The sequence below is a fragment of the Lagenorhynchus albirostris genome, chromosome 8, assembly GCF_949774975.1.
Source record: "Lagenorhynchus albirostris chromosome 8, mLagAlb1.1, whole genome shotgun sequence".
In the NCBI taxonomy this organism is placed as follows: domain Eukaryota; kingdom Metazoa; phylum Chordata; class Mammalia; order Artiodactyla; family Delphinidae; genus Lagenorhynchus; species Lagenorhynchus albirostris.
Window position 1 is genome coordinate 31,810,198 of NC_083102.1, and position 20,422 is coordinate 31,830,619.

The 20,422-nt window shown below is 35.5% G+C and overlaps 1 protein-coding gene across 1 annotated transcript in view; it reads right to left on the reverse strand.

Moving 5' to 3' along the window:
* CFTR (CF transmembrane conductance regulator) overlaps nucleotides 1-20,422 on the reverse strand; it is a 198,490-nt gene that overhangs the window by 56,327 nt on the left and 121,741 nt on the right. The window contains exons 17-22 of the mRNA XM_060156169.1: nucleotides 19,889-20,017; nucleotides 11,916-11,953; nucleotides 11,208-11,458; nucleotides 7,888-7,967; nucleotides 2,483-2,633; nucleotides 1,170-1,397 (exon numbers count right to left, since the gene is read on the reverse strand). Coding sequence (XP_060012152.1) covers nucleotides 1,170-1,397; nucleotides 2,483-2,633; nucleotides 7,888-7,967; nucleotides 11,208-11,458; nucleotides 11,916-11,953; nucleotides 19,889-20,017 — 877 coding nt within the window. The remainder of the gene's footprint in view (nucleotides 1-1,169; nucleotides 1,398-2,482; nucleotides 2,634-7,887; nucleotides 7,968-11,207; nucleotides 11,459-11,915; nucleotides 11,954-19,888; nucleotides 20,018-20,422) is intronic.

Consider the following 20,422-nt stretch of genomic DNA (forward strand, 5'->3'; position numbering starts at 1 on the left):
TGCCTGACCCTTTACATTCCTTTCATAGAGTAATTTCCCATCGCCCTAGGCTGAGAGAACAGTGAAGGCGGGGAATCCACTACTCTCACGGCACCTGTGTGGATGGCAGGTGGACCCTTCAGCCAAAATGAGCCTGTTTTCAGTTCTTGCCCATACTTGGTAACTGGACAGAGGAAGTCAGCTGTTCATTCAAAGGGCCTGAATGGAGAGGCCATATAAGGTCACTGTAGCACAGCTCTGGGACATCAGGGAAGCCAGTCTTCAGAGAAAGAGAAATGAATGAAGTAGCCAGAGGAAGGAGTGGGCACAGCCGGCATCCAGTGCCCAGAGACAGGAAGCTCTGAGTCTGACTCTCCACGCCTGTCCCATTTTCCCTGGAGGCTCCGTGTGCCTCCCACCCTGTGCTCCACGAGGTCCTCCTATAATTCTCCAACACGCACTTCATTTTGTTTGATCCGGATTCTATTCTTAGAAACGAACGACCCCTCAGATTTGGCAGTCACTCTAAATCTCTGTCCACAGTCACATATATAAGACATTTCAACTTTTCTTATAGCTCAGTAATTCACCTTTTTTAATTAGAAGAGCTCACTTGTCTATATAGGTTTTCATTTTACTTACGATGAAATAGTTTATGTTTGTCACCCAAAGATCCTAAAACTCAGAACATCTGTATTTGAAAAACATGGCACTTTCACCTAAGTTATTTCACTTCTGTGGCAGTTTTTCACCATGCAAAGTTCACATTAGGATGACAAATTGCACCAACAGGTGGTTAAAAGAACAAAATTTACCAGGGATGGAGGTTTTGTGTGTATCTGTATATAAATTTGGATGTTTCTTTTCCCCTATTCAGAGAGTTCTTTAATAAAGAGACCTGTTACTTTTGAAGCCAAGATCCTTTATCAAAATGAGAGTATTAGATGGTTTTTCTCTTTGAATCACAGATTTGCTATCTGACACTCCTTGTATCTCAGTTTTTCAACTGCATACATCTCTAATTCAAAGAAATCATTCATTCAACAATAAACAAATTTTTTGATCAATTAACTCTCAAAAAATTGATTTAAAGATACCTAAAATTTTTAACCTATACGAATGTAGCATTTTATTGGTTGGCAAAGCTTTAAATTAAATGCTTAGCTAAATAGTTAAGGAGCTCACAGTACCTGTTGTTAAAATGGAAATGAAGGTAACAACAATGAAGAAGAGGACAAAAATCAATTCTATTCTCATTTGGAACCAGCGCAGTGTTGATAGATACAAGAACCAGTTGGCAGTATGTAAATTCAGAGCTTTGTGGAACAAAGTTTCAAAGTAAGGCTGCCGTCCAAAGGCACGAAGTGTCCATAGTCCTTTTAAGCTCGTAACAAGATGAGTGAAAATTGGACTTCTGCCTGTGAAATATTCCCATAGAAAATAATGCAAGTCATGTAAACACATAAGGCAAATTCTTACTTTAAAAAGAGTGGCTTAAAGAATAACCAAACAACAAACGTCATTGGTTAAAAAGGCTTTTCATTCTGGTGCTGTACTTTGAATAGATGCAATCTGTTATTTTTTTTATGAGTTACCCTCTTTTTTACTTGGTTACCATGGATGGGAACTTATTATAAAATCACTGCCATTATTTATTCATATTCCTTGGCTACCACTGGGCATTGTTTATCTGACTAATCCTAAATTAATCAGAGAAAATGTTTTTCTTTTGAGACAATTTATTCAAGGCCTCAATTAAGAAAGGTTATGTGACTTAATTTAGCAAATAACCTTCAATGCAGAAACACACTGGAAATATATCCCCTGAAAATGCACCCAAACAAAGGCTGTTACTGAACAATGTGCTTCCCAAAGAGCTCAAGCAGTGTTTGGGGGCACACAAAAAGGCAGACCCCCAGGAGAGAAAGGAAAGGTGTCTGAAAACAAGCCAGAGGGAAGAATTTTGTCCAGTACCATTTGGGAACACACACAAACATTTAGTGATAGTAGCACTATCTTTTCAAATTTTAGTTTATATGATTATGAATGGATATCATATACATCAAGCCTCCTAAGACTCTATATACTTGTTTTAAAATCAAAATGAAGTCACATGGTCATTAATTAATAAAAACAATCTATGTGTGCTTTATAATTTACCGTTTCCTTTTCCTACTTATACTATTTTTTTGGGGGGGGATAGTTTGTGGTTTAACATTATATTTTAAATCTGAAAGAAGACAAAGGTCAAATTCTCAATAATAATACTTAAGATCTAATGAATAACAAAAGTATGAGACCCAAGAGAGTTATATATGATGAGAATGTACAGACACGGCCTGGATCACAGTTGAAATAGATGTTTTTAAAAGTCATTGTCATATAATGCAAGAGTTTAAAAATAGGAAAAAAATTTTGGAAAGGTACATAAATCACAGATAAATATCCACGAATAGCTCTTGTGATATTTTCCCAGGTGAGCGTTGCACAGGCTGCATCATACCTTCAGATTCCAGCTGTTTGAGTTGCTGTGAGGTGCAGAGGAAGTAGCCTCTCAATAGAATAAAAGCCGCTATCACTGGCACTGTAGCTAGGAAGATGTAGGGTTGTAAAACTGAGACTACCACCATAGCCCCAATCACAATTAATAACAACTGTGGGATCAAAGAAAATACACTGGTAAGTAAATAGTTCCGTGTTGCAAAGTGGACAAGGTATGTTAGCAACATCTTTCTAAATAGGGTCTTCACACTCTGTTCCATTCTTAATACGGGGCAGGTACCTTCGTACTGGGAAGGCAGCCACCTCAAAGTACGTTTTTCATAAGTTCTATCAAAATTCCAAAAATTGTTTAGGTTGCTCATAATAATATTTTGAAGTTTAGAAAACACGGTATTCTTGCATCTTAGTATATACTCACTTCCTATACACTTTAAAGTGCTGTATGACAAATAAATTTTAAATGAACATAATTTTTTTCTAGCCTGGGCTTCTTTTAAAACAAACTTTATATTTTAAAATAATTTTAGTATGAATATGAAATTTTAGGATTTATTTTGTTCAGACAATTTCTGAAAATTGGGCATTCATCTTGGAGCCTTTTGAGTCAGAAAAATCTGGTAGGCTTGGTCATCTAGGCAAGCTACTTAATTTCTCCAAACCTAGTTGATTAACATTTAAGATTAAAAAAAAAAGTATACTTAATAAATTTCACTCCCCGTCCTGTTTTTGTTACTGTTCCTTAAAACAATCGAAGATGACCTAGAGGCTCAAAAAAAAAGAAAAAAGAAGATTTTGGGGGTATGGCTGATTTAATTTGAAATTAGACCACTTTTCTCTCATATATTATCAAATTAATTTTGTGTTTCAGTCAAGCCCATTCATTAGAGACATATCTTCACATTATCCACCCTCAAAACTGGATCCTTGTGGGCAGTCTCAGAAACAAGTTAACCATATTGGTGTTCTTCAGATCAAGTTCAATGCTTAAATTCTATATTTCCAAAGGACACTGAATCCATACATATTAAAAAAAAATCTGCTAACATTTGTTCCCCAATACCCCATGTGAATAAAGCATAAATAAAGTAACTGTCACAACAAGGGTTGAAAAATAAACCTATCACAACATCTATCTGATAATCACTGAGCCAGTTGTCTACCAACTGCCATGGGTGACATATGTACTTTGTACAACCAATGTACTTTGTACAACACATGTACAACCGATACAGAAATACAGAACATTTTGGTAGATGAAAACATGAATAAGCATGTAACTAAGATCTGCATAAATCTTCTTTGAATGGGTTGTTATGTTCATCTAAAGCTTCGGATGATCATATCTCAATGATACTTTTCTAGGGAAAATGCCTCTAAGGTGTCCATCATCAAATTCTACAATAAGCCCTTCACTCATTTTCATTCAACAAATACTCAGATAAATACAGTGCCAAACACTGGACTAAGTACATATGATGACTCAATAATCTAAAGAAAATCTTCTCTATTCTGTTCTTGCCCTACAAGTTCCACCAGTACAATGAGAAAGCCTCAAACGCCCCAGTTACTACATGACAAGATTTCATCAATGGCGAAGGACTCAGTTTTTTAACTGAGGGTATTTATTTCTCAGAAATAGGATCTTTTGAAAAAAAGAGAAAAATTAACTTCCAAGCATTATTTACTAGGAAATACAATTTAATTTAAATGGGCCACCATATTAAATACCAGTATGTCTGAAACACAAATGCTATTGCATTGGCAACATGGAAACGTTCAGCTATTCCATTAGAATCAGGGTTTTTTTTTGTTTGCTGTTGACAGTTGTGAACGGCACTGTGTTCATTTGTCTTGTGCTATTTTTACCATGTAATTCCAATCTGGAGCTGTTGGATTATAATAATGGGTGGGGAAAGTGATCATTATTTTTTCTTTGTTTGTTTTTTCTTTTTTTTTAACATCTTTATTTGAGTATAATTGCTTTACAATGGTGTGTTAGTTTCTGATTTATAACAAAGTGAATCAGTTATACATATACATATGTCCCCATATCTCTTCCCTCTTGCGTCTCTCTCCCTCCCACCCTCCCTATCCCACCCCTCTAGGTGGTCACAAATTACCAAGCCGATCTCCCTGTGCTATGCGGCTGCTTCCCACTAGCTATCTGTTTTAGGTTTGGTAGTGTATATATGTCCGTGCCACTCTCTCACTTTGTCCCAGCTTACCCTTCCCCCTCCCCGTATCCTCAAATCCATTCTCTAGTAGGTCTGTGTCTTTATTCCTGTCTTGCCCCTAGGTTCTTCATGACCATTTTTTTTTTTTAGATTCCATGTATATGTGTTAGCATACGGTATTTGTTTCTCTCTTTCTGACTTAATTATTGCTGATATGGTGGAGATTCTTAGGAATGACAATAACTATTTTACAATAGAACAGGAAGAATTGTGCAGCCAACCCAACCAAGATATCACATAGGGTTTGAAAAGATTGGAGAAGGTGGGTAAACCTGGAAATGGTGAAATATTCACAAGGTAGATTTCCAGAGATTAAAATTATCCAGAATAAAGCCCAAACTGAGAAGTAGACAGTAAATCTAAGCTTTGAGGAAAATAACTCTATTTGCTTTATAAGAAGCCATCCTTAGGCATTGAGGTCAGAAGTTAATAATTTAGCACTTGTGCAAAACTAAAGGTACTGGTTTAATATGTTTGATATTCTAATTATACCAAGAAACTTTAAATTCTGTCCTAGTTTTTAATTCACAGTGAATAAGAAACAAGTCATTTCAGACCAGGTATATTAGTGAGAGGACAACAAAATAAATAAATAGAGGGACTTCAATACAAGATGGAAATGTGAGTACAGATTCTAATTCCCATTCATCCTTTCCCAAATCCTAAAATTCTAGGGGAAAACAACTCAACAGACTATAAAACCTGCAAGGCACCAGATGATAAGAATGAAGGATCACTTTGAAATCATTTAGAAGGTTAATTAATAAATTGATTGATCAATAAATAGATAATAAATACCTATTTAAAACCAGGCAATGAACACCAGATCTGGAATTTCATTCATAATTGATAGTCCTTGAGAATTTTTAAGCCAGGCATTAATGGGATTAATAGAATGAATAAGGGAAGAAAAAAGATGTAAAAGACACAGTAGAGATCAAAGTGGTGGGACTCACTGTGTATTCATATATTAGGGTAAGACAGAAAGAATCAAACAAATCTAAAGGTTTTGAGGCTGATAAGAGAAGATTTGCATATTTTAAAACACGGAGGCTTCTGTTTCGTGAAAAAAATCAGTCACTGAAGCATAGAGACGCCAGGATAGTTCTTTTTCTGTGTGGCTTCAAGTTCAAATTTGTCATGTATGGTCCACTTCCAGTATGCCCATCGGCAGCATACGACTTTCATATTGAAAGTGACTTATCTTCCTCACTTGAGAAACCTGAGACTCTTAGAGATTAAGTATCTTGCTCAAGGTAAAATAAACAGTGGTATCTGCAGAATAGAATCTGGATCTTTCATTTTCACTATACAATGTTCCAATCCAGAAAGTAAATTGCCCAGAATATTATCAAATGTTAAGAACTAGAGTTAATAGAAATAACATTTTTTTAAAAAAAGGAAATTTACAGGTGTGCCTCATTCTGTGAAAAAAATCTGTTTCTGAAATGTGACTAAAAAGAAATTTAACTAATCTGAACATAAGTATAACCAAAGGGGTTCACAATTTAAAGGACCCCTCTGATGCATTTTTTAATGAATCAAAATTAATCAGATTTTTACTGTATTTGATTGTCATGTACCATGCTTCCTTAATGTGAGACCTCCTTGTAAATAAAATAGGGAAATCAAAATAAAAAAGCCCTGCCCAATCACTTATGAAACAACTAGTGAGCTGCAACAACATTAGAAGTTGAGCAGAAACTACTGAAATTGCCGTAAGAGAAAGGATGAGGACCATCACATGTGTCAAGACGCGTTAATTCATAAAATAAATGTTCAAAACTGCACTCTCCCAAAGGACTTCTGAAGTAAGCCTTACACTGATTCAGAAAATACTCAGCAGACTACAAAAGTTTTTTTTTTTAAATTATCAAGGGCTAACATTCGTGAATTCTTTTGCAATCATGTCAAGATGTCCATGTTCCAGTTTGTACCTGATTTAATAATATTACAGTTGAGACCAGTCATTTACAATCCTAGAACAAGGAAGAAATGTCCGGAAATTAAAGAAAGACATGGGAAACATTCCTTCACATGCATAAACTCAAAGCAGCGGTTAAAGAATTCCAGCAGCGGCTGCTAAGTTATATCCCTAAACAGAGTAACTGAAGGAAACTCAAGATACTAAAGTTCACCTGGAACAGTTAATGTGTTTGACTGTGCCAATCATTCCAGATGAGGTAAACTGACAATCTGGTTTTTGTGCACCTGCCAATGTCAGTTGTGTATACACACAAATGTGATAGCCCTTATGTTATTTTATTTCACAGGTTCTCAGTGGCGGGGGTGGCAAACAACTCATCCTAAGATGGGCAGCATCCTGTTCCAAGTGTCTCTCCAAGGAGGTCATTGCGACTGCGTCATTTACTCTCTGAGGCTCAACCTAAGCCAGACAGTAAGCTGTTTTCAAACCTCGTTCAACAGCCAAGGTTATTAACTCACAACACTCAAGTTCTGTCACTTATGAAGTCTTAATGCGGTATCCCCTAGGTCAACTTCATCTCCAACCCCTTCTTCCCTTCTCCACTTTCACCATCAATCACCCCACCCCAAGGACACATGCTCAGAGTCAGGCTGCCCTGCAGGTGTCTTCAGATCTGTCACCCAGGGATAGTCCTGACTGGTCCTGAATTTTTCCTTCCTCTCTCACCTGCTTGAAAACTTACCTGTACTTCTGTCCCTGCATTATGGCCCTTACTGTGAGATTGCTAACTAGCTAATCTTTGCCAAAGTGTTCATGGATGAGACTGGTTGAAACTGTAGTCCACTAGGAAACTGACTGATCTACATTTTAACACGGGCCCTCTGGAGGTAGGTGACCTCTCTCAAATAATGATGCCAATGTCAAAAATGTCACACTTCATGGGCAGTGATTTGGGGGAAAGCGGTCTGCTATACATCTTAAATCACTCCCAAGTAGACAGCTATTATATCTAAATGAGGAATTGCCTTAGGTTTTGGTCAGGTAAACAGTTCTGACTTACTACTGAATTTACTAAATTTATGACTATTTTGAAGATTTTTTTTAATATTGAAAAGATTTATAAATATACAGGCTTCAACTCTTAATCAGATGAAAAGTAAGCAAGAACTAATTTACTACATTTTCTAATTAGTTTTAAAAAGTGCAACAAAGCAAAGTCACTTAATATTACTTAATTTTACAAACCTGAATGAAGTCAAATATGGTAAGAGGCAGAAGATCATCCAAAACTGCTATATCTTTGGAGAATCTATTAAGAATCCCACCTATAATGTGAAGAAAAATTCTTCAGAAACTAGTAATCTTAAAAATACATATCAATATCTGATGAATTTGATAACTTTGGATCACAGCAGAAGCCTTCAGAACTCAAATACAAATGAGTACATAATCATATATGTATACATATATATATATAATGACGTACACAATGTTAGTACAAGGATTCTAAGTTGTACAAAGATTCTAAATAACTCTGTGTTCAACTTATTGTCTCCTACTTTTAAACTTTTATAAAATACAGATTGCTATAAGATTCAGGCAAAAACCAAGGTCTTTAATAGAGCCCTATCACAAATTATGTCAGGAATAGGCACCCATCCTACTACTACAGTCTCCCATTTACAAGCCTGAGTTTAGTAATAATTTTCTGGATATGCTCTCATCATTCCCTTACATCTGTATTTTGTAATATAGAGCCTCCGTATCCTTCAACTTCCACACCTTTCTAAAACATACCTCAGCAGAACCCGTGGCTGCTCTCAACCCCTTCCTGCCCACCATGTGGACCTCCTTTGCCACGTCCTCCTTTTCTACCCTCTTCACTGGCAATCTAAGCTTCCGTCTGTCTTCTAAATTAACAGACTCACATTTGTAAGTCTGATCACTTTTTCCTTCAGGGAAGAAAAGTTACACATGGAGTGCTAGGTGGCAGGCACAATGCTAGGCACTGAGATAACAGAGGTGAATAAGCCTTGCTCCTTGCCCTTGAGGAATACGTTGTCTAGGGGTGAGTTAAACCTATAATTATAACATATTACTGTACAAACAAAGTGATATTGAATCTTATCATTTACTCCCCCCCCATTTACTGCAGGATAAAGTCTAAAATTCTTAGTTTAATATTTAATACCTTCCATGATTTGGCCTTAAACTACCCTAGGTACAAGCTTCCTCTTCTCAAACATTGTTTCAAACTGGCTTATTGTTTAAATACACCTTATACTCTCCTACCTCCTTGCCTTTTCCATGTAGCTCCTCTGCCTGAAAACCCTTTCCTCTCATGTCTACATGTTAAAATCTATGTCTCCTTCCTGGCCCAACTCAAATGCCTCTCCTGCAAGGAAGCATCAATTTTTGCACCAGCTCAAATTAATCCCTTCTTCCTCTGGACACACTTAATACCTTTAATACATCTTTACAGCACTTCTGTGTTGTAATAATTATATCCATGTTGTACAGTCGCTTGTATACATGTCATCTCTTTTTTCTAGACTGTAAATTTCTAGAGGTCATTGGACCATGCCACATTTATTTTGTATCACTCTGAGCCCTCGGCAAAAAGCCTTATGTAGGAAGAATTCAATTATTTTTTTATTTGTCACTATCTCCTTGCCCTTACTAATGATATTTTATTTAGCATATTTAATTAAACATAATTGTATATCTTTTCATAAGTGAATCAAAAATTGAAAAAAAGTAGCATATGGTATTTATTCTGTGTAGAAAATGAAAGTTGCTTTGGTAAAAAATAATATATATACATCCATCATTCTAGTGCTTAGTATATTTCAAATGGGAAACGATAGAAAGGGAACAACAGTGGGGAACCGGCATTTATTTCATCTTGGCTATGTAACAGGCTAGTAGATGATGACTTTTTTTCATTCTCACAATGACCCTCTGAGATAATTATTCCTTTCCTCATTTTACATATGTGGATGCAAAGTCTCAGAAGAGTAACTTGCCCATGATCATCACTCTTATGAGGACAAGCCAGACCTCAAATAATTCCCATGCTCCTTTCATTATACCTCATTGCCCATTTCTCACTGCTAGAATCCTGGGCAAATCCCCTACCTTCTCTGGATCTCAGTTTTCCCATTTAAAAAAAATGAAATCATTGGATCAAGGTAATTGGGCATTCTCTTTTAGGTCTAAAATTTCTTAGCTCTAAAACAGAAGTGTGGTGATGAGTATATCCAAATGAGGCAAGGCTTTAGTGATACACAAGGGCTTAAAAGAATAAATGTAAGGAAGATCTTCTTGAATACGAACACTGAAATGTTTTACCCAGAAAAAAATGATGGATAATTCTTATCTTGAGATTTTTAGATACATATCACTCTAAAAATCTCAGTCTTGGAATTTATTCTTTCCTTTATAATCAAGTGTTCCTGTGTCTACCTCCTCTCCCTTGACTGGATTCTTCCAGGGCAAGAGCTGTGCCTTATTCATCTTTTCATACCAGTCCCTGGCTTAGTGCCATAGAAAGTAAGTGTTCAACAGATTTCTGTAAGAATAAAACTTGGGAGATTCCTTATTAACCTCAGATTCTTTAAATGTGAATTTGTCTAAAGGGGAATCAATAAAATTGATTACTTTCAAAGTACCTTATTGTCCTTAGTTTTTAAAATCTTTGGTCCCTCTATTTCACTACTCTTACTTTCTGTGGCCTTAATTATTTTTGTTGAGGTATAATTGACAAAAAATGGTAAGATATTTAAAGTATACAATGTGATGATTTAATATATGTATACGTTGGGAAAGGATTCCTCTCACTGAGTTCGTTAACACATTCATCCCCTTTCATAGTTACCTTTGTGCGTGTGTGAGAGAACATTTCAGTTTTATTCTCTTAGCAAATTTCAATAATACAGGGCAGTGTTATTAATTATAGTCACCACATTATACATTAGATCTTCAGACCTTACTCATCTTATAACTGACAGCTTGTACTCTTTTACTAACCTCTATGAGTGTCAAAAATACTTTAAAAATACATTTGGGATCCACCCAACCCATTTAAAACAACCTTGAATGAATTTATGGGATCATCTTTGAACAGTTACATGAAACTAGATTACTCTACCTCATCAAAACACTTTATTAGTAAAAGAATCTTAGAATTTTTTTGATCACTTCAAATCTTCTCCTCTTTTAAACAACAATATACATTGGCAGCAAGATGCTTAGAAGGGGGCTAGATCAAATATCTGAATAGAGAAGGACAGCTGACTCAGAAGGGCCTGCTTCTGCTGCTACAGTCCCATCAGCATCATGTCCTAACAAACTGAGCTACTCTAATTAACTGATACAGAAATATGAGGAGTGACTGTATCTGAGAGCCTATAATACCTGAGACAGGTACATGCCAGTCATAAGGAAGCTCAACAAAGGGTAGATGCCTGCATGCAAAAGCCAGTGCTACTACTAGAAAACCAACCAACTCACAGGCCCTGTTTGTGGAGGTGCAGTAGCTTCATTTTGTACACCTAGTCAAGTACCTGCTTTCAACGTGTTGAGGGTTGACATAGGGGCTTGAAGAACAGACTGTAACATTTTGTGGTGTAGTATTTTTGACACTCTGATTAGAGCATGCACCAGTGGTAAACCTCTGAAGAGTCCCAGAGCAAGCAAAGTGTCAGCTACTCCCACATAAATGTAAAAAACATAATACGAGCTGGTGTTGGTGATGATCACTGCATAACTGTTATTTGCACTCTTAGTACTATTCCCTTTGTCTTGAGGAAGTACTCTGTAAAGCAAAAGGAAATTGCTATCAGGCAACCAAACTTTCCCATTGAATTTCCAATACATGTAAATGATGCTGAATTTGAGTCTAGAGAAACACAACATATTTCATTAGCAGAGCTTATGCCTTTAACCTGAAGGACTTACTATTGCAAGAAAGTAGATTAAGTTTTTAACCACTGAAATAGATAAAATTTCAAATACTCAGAGAAAATACTAAGTGTGCAAGGTTGTTTTAAATATTGTTATTGCATTTTATGGAAACTAAGCACAACTAAATCCTTTAAAAATTGGTAAAGAGCTGCAGGAACTGCACATGCTCACAATTTTAAACAAAAGAACTCAATTTTCCACTACAGTACTGTGGGGAAATGAAGCAGAGTGGATATTACAATAATTAATAAGACCCAAATAATCAATAGAAACAAAATACAATCCACAATAGGACATGGAATACTCACTTTGGAAGCAGCCACAACAGAACCAAAGAAGCAGCCACCTGGAACGGAACAATACACACTTGATTTTTTTTCCAGCATCTTCTCCTATTTTTCCCACACCCACTTCTAATTCCACCATGACTAACATTGAAATATATACAATTTCATTATCCTTTGCTTTACTTTCCTGGGTCCAGCAGCTGCAATAATTGCTCTAAGAACCACTATTTGAGGTGAGAACATGTTAAGTTAATGGAATTCCAATTTCACTGAATAAAATACTTTTCCATTTCTCTCCTTCATTCAACAGGAACTGTTCATTGAACCTCACAGGAGAGCTAATACTGCAGTTAAACACTTTAAATAATAAAGTTTGTTTCTTATGAAGAGATTACTCTCAGCCTGCTGGCAGATAATTTATCTGGTTGATGGCTATAAATAATTTCATTTGTCATACAATGATTATGAGGGGCATAACTATAAGACCAATTAATTACTGGAAAAGATGAGATATACATTCATGAAAACCAGTTAAAATCTCAAAAGTGTAAAAATTCATGGTTTTTTGGGGGGTGGTGGTGGTGGGATGAATTGGGAGATTGGGATTGACAGATATACACTAATATGTATAAAACAGATAACTAATAAGAACTTGTTGTAAACAAAATAAATAAATAAAATAAAATTCAAAATAAATAAATAAATAAATTCGTATTTTTTAAAATAAAGATAAGGTGCATTCAGGTTAAAACATACACTATTGGCACTATTTGGGCTTTCTCAAGGTGGAAACTTTTGGTTGAAGAACAAATGTTCTATCCCATAACTAAACCAAAAAAGAAAAATGTTTAACAACCATGATTTTATTTTTTAGTTTCTGTGTTATTTAAATGATCTGTACTCTGTCCTATTTCAATTTGGCATTGCAGTCTCCTAAATGCTTGGGAAAACAATCTTGTGATGATACCAACACAATTATAACACCAGAAATATTTACACAATTATAAGACTGAAATTATACAATTAGCCTGATAATAACTTTAACAAAGAATCAAATAGAAAAAAAAGGAGAAATTGTAAGTAAAATAATTTGAAAATGAACACAGAGTAAAAATAAATAGGGGAGAAACAAATACGCTTGGTATAAGAAATCTATCTCTTACTTCATAATCAATTTATCTTAAGTATTTAACAGTACCATATAAAAATTATGGAGAATAATTAGCATTAAGAAATTACATTATGAAGTTATATACTTTAAATAGTATATAATTTTTGGTAAATTTGCATACCAGATAGGAGTATAATAATGAAAATTTTAATAGCATCATTCTCACTTTCCTACTTTTTTTCATTATACACATAGCCTCCATGAACCATATTAATAAAAAGAAAAACTACCTTTGTTTCCTTGAAATTCAAGTGAATTCAAAATGACAAGAAACACAGCAATAATCTAGCTATTTCAAAAGTCTTTGTTCCAGTACAAATGTTTTCCTATTTCCTAAGACTAATCAAATTATTCAAGAACCTAGATAAGGGTATATTTGTGAGGGATTCTTTGGTTATTATAGTCCCTCTTTGTTCCAGTGAAAGAAGTGTCAATAATGTTGGCATTCCAACCTTCTCTGAATGTGAGTAAATCCCAGAAATAAATATTTTATAATATTTACAATAACCAAAGCAGTTGTTCAAAGACACTGGTCTAATCAGTGTAATATAAAGTTATTTCTTGGCTCTTGTGAATAGAGACCACTTGCGGAAGAGACCACTTGTGGAACCACCAACCCAAACTACTTTTACTGACTGGAACAAAAACATTTCCAAGGACTTGACATAATGACTTTAATGAAAATGTCTGGGGCATATAGAAACAATTAAGCAAGCAAGTTCTAACATTTAATTTCCAAAATGTTTGAGGTTGGGCTTCCCTGGTGGTGCAGTGGTTGAGAATCTGCCTGCTAATGCAGGGGACACGGGCTCGAGCCCTGGTCTGGGAGGATCCCACATCCCACGGAGCAACTAGGCCCATGAGCCACAACTACTGAGCCTGCACGTCTGGAGCCTGTGCTCCGTAACAAGAGAGTCCGCGATAGTGAGAGGCCCGCGCACCGTGATGAAGAGTGGACCCCGCTTGCCACAACTAGAGAAAGCCCTTGCACAGAAACCAAAACCCAACACAGCAAAAATTAATTAATTAATTAATAAACTCCTACCCCCAACATCTTCTTTAAAAAAAAAAATGTTTGAGGTTATAAAGTTCATACAGTTTGTGATAGAGTGACAGTACTGAAAGATTAGAGGAAAAGCAAAAAGGTCATTATTTTCAGCTCTTTCAGGGTTTTAAACGTCATTCCATATCACATAGAAAATGGTCCCGTCTAGATCAGCACTGTCCAAGAGAAATTTCTACAAAAATAGAAAGTTCAATATCTGCACTGTTCAGTATCATTGCCACTTAATACACATGGCACTTGATCACTTGAAATGCGGCCATTGTGGGTGACTGAGGAACTGAATTTTACATTGTGTTTCATTTAAAATAATTTCATTTAATTTACGTGGTCATACAAGGCTGGTGGGCGGCTACTGTACTGGACAGTGCATGAATAGACTAAAACTGTTAGTTAGATAGCGGTGTAGCCAGAGTATTTATTATATACCCATGCTAAGTACCAGGAGTCTGATGATGGTGTCCTCTAAGGATAGATCCCTGAACAGTCAACGTGATGATTCACGAACTTTGCAAATGACCCCAAATGAAAAAGAAGTAGCCAGTATTTAGAAGCTAGGTCACAATTTAACTTATATAGATAATTTGTCTCTATGATTTAAAAAATAATGGCATGTCGGGGATAGAATATACAGCATATACATACGGAAAGAGAAATTAAGTGCCTCTTTCTGAAAGGCTTATTTGCTAAATGAACTAGTAAACATCTTCGGACACGTGATAGATGAAGGTTGATCATCTATATAGTAAAACACCAACAGTATGATTTCAAAAATAAGATGTGATGGAGAACTACAGGAAGAATATATTCAAGACTTAGGAGGAACCCTACCATGACATAACCTGGCTAGGTACAAGTTTGATACTCACAACGAAAGAAAATAGGCATAAAAAGAGAAGAAAACTGCCAAGGCCAGGTACAGAAAAGGTTCAAAAATGTGAATACAACCACGTGAGGTATAACGGTCCAATATTCTATCATGAAGAACTTTAATAAACTACAAAGAAGACACTCCTATATACTTCACTGTGGAATATCTTCAGAGGCCTTTAAATATGACTTAACGGTTCTAAACACTCTGGATGCTGAGCCTAGTTAATAACAGCAATCCCTTCCTGTCATAACAGATGTTCCGGCCTCCCTTCGTGTCCCCATCCAATCCATTTTCCATATAGCAGACAGAGTGATCTTTTTTAAAGCATAAAAAAGTCATATCATACCCTGAATGAAGCCTTTCAAAGGCTTCCTGTTGCATTTAAAATAAAACCCAAACTCTTTACTTCAGCCAATGGGTCTGCAAACCTGTTTCTGGCCTGCTTTTCCAATGTCACCACGTGACATGCCACTCACTTCTCTCTCCCACTGTTCCAATTGTGCTGGCCTCCTCTCAGTTTCCATAATTTACCAAACTTTTCCAAGACCTTTGCATTTGCCCCAGTTTCTGCATGTCTGAGTCCTTCTTATCTTTCGGGTGTGAATGAAATGTCATTTCGTCAGGAAGCCTTCCCTGTCTACCCTCCTTTGCCCAACTTTATATTAGCCCTTATTATAATATAAGTGCCTTATATTAATAAGGCACTTATTACACTCTGTGATTATTTCCATCAAAATGTATTTATCCTCTGTTCTCTTTCCTATTATAGCCTTAGTGTCTAAAACAACGCCCTGTAAACAGTAGGCATTCGGTAAATCTGTACTTAATAAATAAAGGAAGGGATAAATAAGAGTATACTTAAATAAAAAATACAGGGACTTCCCTGGTGGCATGATGGTTGGGACTCTGCACTCCCAATGGGGGGGGGCCTGGGTTCAATCCCTGGTCAGGGAACTAGATCCCACGTGCATGCCACATCTAAGAGTTCGCCTGCCACAACTAAGACCCAGCGCAACCAAATAAATAATAAATAAATATTTTTTTAAAATAAAAAATACCAATGTCAACAGACAGAAATTATATACTAATCACATAGAAAACATTTAAAAAAGCATAACATATCATGATATGTTATGTAGGATAAAGATAAAGAACCGGAACCAATTCATTCTATAAGTTCTGTACAAATGCAGAATTCAGAGCTCTTCCCAAGTCACACAAGGAGATCTGTATGTAAATGACTACCATTAAAATAGTATTGGCATTTTGAGTTTTCACCAAGGAGCACAGTATTATGAATGCTCTGCTAACATAAGTACATTAGTGTATTCTATCTGTACACTGTTTTGTACTTCATGGTATACACAGCATATAGAATTATGCCTGACATACTGAAAGAACTAAAAAGTACGTGTTGAATTAGTAAGTGGCTGAATGAATGACAGGCAGTAATAGTAAAGTGACACCTTGTTATGACTTAATCGCAGATTTCAATGCTTTGCAGGTTAAATCACGCCCTAAAACATAGACACTTGCTAAGTAATGCTGCCTTAAAAGTATTACTATCAATAAAGGTATAACTATCATTAAGGTATTATGGGAGCATATATTGTGTATACTAATAATGTAAAGCCACCTAGTGATTCCTCATTAGCAAACAGAAGGGAAATCGTAAGGGAATAGTATATAGCAGTTCTCTGACACTTTTCTTAAAACTCTCAGGAATAAAAGGACTAAACTGGATCTTTAGATACTCCAGGCAACAATAATACCCTCTGGTTGTTGTAAAAGTAAGGAGGAAACTGCCTCCTACTGTATAATTTGCGTTTCTTCTCTATCTAGTCAAGGCTGTACTGCCAAGTTAGAGCACTAGAGAGACCAACATAATGGAAATTTAAAAGCCTATATCTCTGGTGCTAATATCTAAGAACTTAACAGAAGATATTGTTCTATGGTAAAGAAAACAGTACAAAAATATAAGGTAGACTGACTCCTTTACCAAAATGACACTCTAATGATAATTGGTAACAAACTGAGTAGACCAAACTAATTTTTTCAGTTTAGCACTTTGAAGAAATAAAAAAGTTATTACTTTCATACTCTAAAAGGGAAGTTTATTGAACCTACTCTATAAAATTATAAAATCTAGATTGAAGCGGCCCCTATGAAAACTAAAAATGGGTACATCACTTCCACAAAGGAAGAAATGTATCTTAACTTTTCTTTAGGTTCTCTGATCATGTTGAGTATGAGGCTCTAAATAAAATTTAAAAGACCTAAACTATCTTCCTGGATTAGCACTTGTACCATGATGCAAAGCACATATGAGATATTTCAATGGTAATGAGAAGAGGCACATTGGTATTAAGAAAGGAGCTTAGTCTAAAAGTAAAATTATGTAAATTTTGATTCAAAGATGTGACAGAATTGTGAACATCTGAATGATTTGTTTAGCTGTATAACGGTGCACATGATGAAAACAATTACTCTTTTTCTACTATCACCAAGTTTTTGTTATTCAAAATTCTGAGAACCAGTCAATTGGCAATGCCTTCAGGATATTGGGCCAAAAAAGGCTCATAATTTTTTATATTATTTCTTGCCTAGAAAATGACATTACTGGTTATTTTGTCGCAATAATTGTGAGAGCTCAACTAATAATGGGAAGTTATACAACATTTACATCCTCTGTTGTAGTTTGGTTTCTAGCCTAAAGACAAAGGACCACTGTCTTCTTGAGTAAGTGAGCTAATAATATTGTACACATGTTCAGTAGCTCAACGCTCAGTCTCTAATTAATTAACTATACACTGTGTTGAAAGGCATGTAAGTTCAGCTCTACAGCTCTACAGCTCTACATGGGACAAGGGTCCTGTAAGTGAACATAAATCACCACCACGTTCAGATAGGACCATTTTTTCTCATAAAACTAAACTGAAGACAGTCAAGTAATGTTGATCTTTCAATGAAGAGGTTCAAATCATTAACAATGACAAAGGGCTGGTTTGAGATTAACTGTGGCACAAGACTGAGTTTCATTCGCATTAATGTTGGTCATTTGGCATGACTGGCAGAGATTAATGAGGTAAATTAAAAATACATTTCAACGTAATTTTCATTACCTCATGTGAGAGTCTCAAGTTACTCAACCCCATAGTTTTGTTAAACTGTAAAAGGAATTATTGAAATTTTTACTATATCTCTGTCATGGACTTGTTCACCTCAAACTAGCTTGAGCTTTATAATGATGATAGACATTAAGCATATTAGTAAGAATAGCAATTAGCATTGCTCATTATATGCCAAGCCCTACAGTAAGTGCTTTATAATCATGATATCTCTTAACCCACAAAAATGACCTTTGAAATTGGTACTATTACAACCTCCATTTTATAGACGAGGAAACTGAGGCTCAGAGAGGTTAACTAACTTGTTCAGTGTCATAGTGTTAAAAACACAGAATTAGAATTCACAGCCAGATCAGTCTGAGTCCAGAGGTGGCACTATGCAATACTGCATCTCACATTCAGCCTCCATTTGTTTTATTAATTTAAAATAGTAGTAGAGCAAAAGAAGTGATATCATCAAAACTCAAAGATCAAATGGAAACCAACACTTTATAGGTGAAGTGGTATGTACAACTTTTGGTACATACCTTTAATATTTTACACTACTTTACTTGGTCAAGGAGGAGTGATAATATTTTATGTGGACTTCTTAACTGAGGTTAGAAGCAGCCTAATAAGACAATGGTGTAGTTTTAAGTTTGGGTTTCAGGTATGTATATACTTATACACCCTCAGGAGAGGCAGTACTTCACCTGGGTCATTTCTCCCCCTGAAGGCAGCCTGGACCTTTATGTTGGATTCAGGCTGTATATTAGGACACATCCAGCAGTATCCTCTGAGATAAATATCTAGAGTAGTCATTCACAGGCTGAATCCAATCCACAGATATGTTTTTTTGTCCCCACGTAGTGTTCATTTGTTTGTTTTACTTTAACCAACTACCCACACTTAAAAATGAGAAATTTTTACAGAAAAAATCTGTATTTTCATCTTATGTTGAAAAATAAGAAGGTTTAGTGAAACTGATCCCAAAACCCCTGATGGGAAGTCCTCGGCTGGTGTTGAGTTACGACTGCCCCCGTTCGACAATTGGAGGGCAAATATTCTCCATCCAGCCTCCAAGCCACTTCACCACTAGACATCCTCTGCCAAGCCTCTTTTCTCATTTAAGTGGCTGCTCCTGACCTAGAGAATAACCTCATTCACCAACCAGCTTCAGAAACCTCTTACCTTAATGCAGAACTGAACCTGTGACCTACTGCCCCCCTCTTTTGTTTTAACCTGGTGATGTGAAGGAGAGCAGCATGGTAAAGAGACCATGATGGTGGCATTGAAGACAAAAGAATTCTGTAAGCAAATGGGTGATTTGAATCTCTGAAAGGCTTATTTAAAATGATTTCTAAGCCACTAATATATATTTATTTTATTTTGTGAGGAAATAGTCTTTTAAAGGTGGTGATTCATCACTGGCATATTTAATAATGCAATATCTAGAGTCAAATGAATTTAATATTTAGTACAGAATAATTTTCATTGTTTAAATTCAATTCATATAAAGACATTCTACTTTGAGGTTTTGAATGTCTCAAAAACTCTTCATATAGAAGATATGTGCTTAAGTATATTTTATATGCTATGTATGAAGTAATAAAATATCAGTAGAAGAACTATACATATCATTATATGATATAAAATTTCATATATACACTTACATTTATGCATATATATACATTTATACATGTACATATATATATCCTTCCAAACTATTCCTATTTTAACTTTAAATCACATTAATATTTAATAACAGAAAATTCTTACCTCAGCCAGAAAAATGACTAAGCACCAAATTAGCACAAAAAGTAAGCTCTTGCGGACAGTAATATATCGAAGGTATGTGTTCCATGTAGTCACTGCTGGTATGTTCTCCACATCATCAAAAAAGCACTCCTGAAAAAAAGAATCATAGCTATTACAATGTGACAATACAGGTTCACACTAGCACTGTGGTTTTATTTTGAATGTGTGGAAATAAAGAAATATTACTATTTGAAACTAAGTGAATTTCAACAAATATAAACCATTATGAATGACACATGTGATGTCACTCCACAGCCAATATAATGTCCACTGGAGCAACATAGCTTTTTGAAAAATGAGAAACACTGCGATTCTTCAAACTCTGAATGTAATATTGCTGATAAAACAACTGTATTGTTTTTGAACAATTTTACCATTTTAATGCTTAACAGTGTCACACATTTTATCAAATAAATGGTACCAGCAAACTGAAGCTTCCCAGAACCGTCCTTGACTTAACTTTGAGTTAAGTTCATATAATATATAATGAAGCTA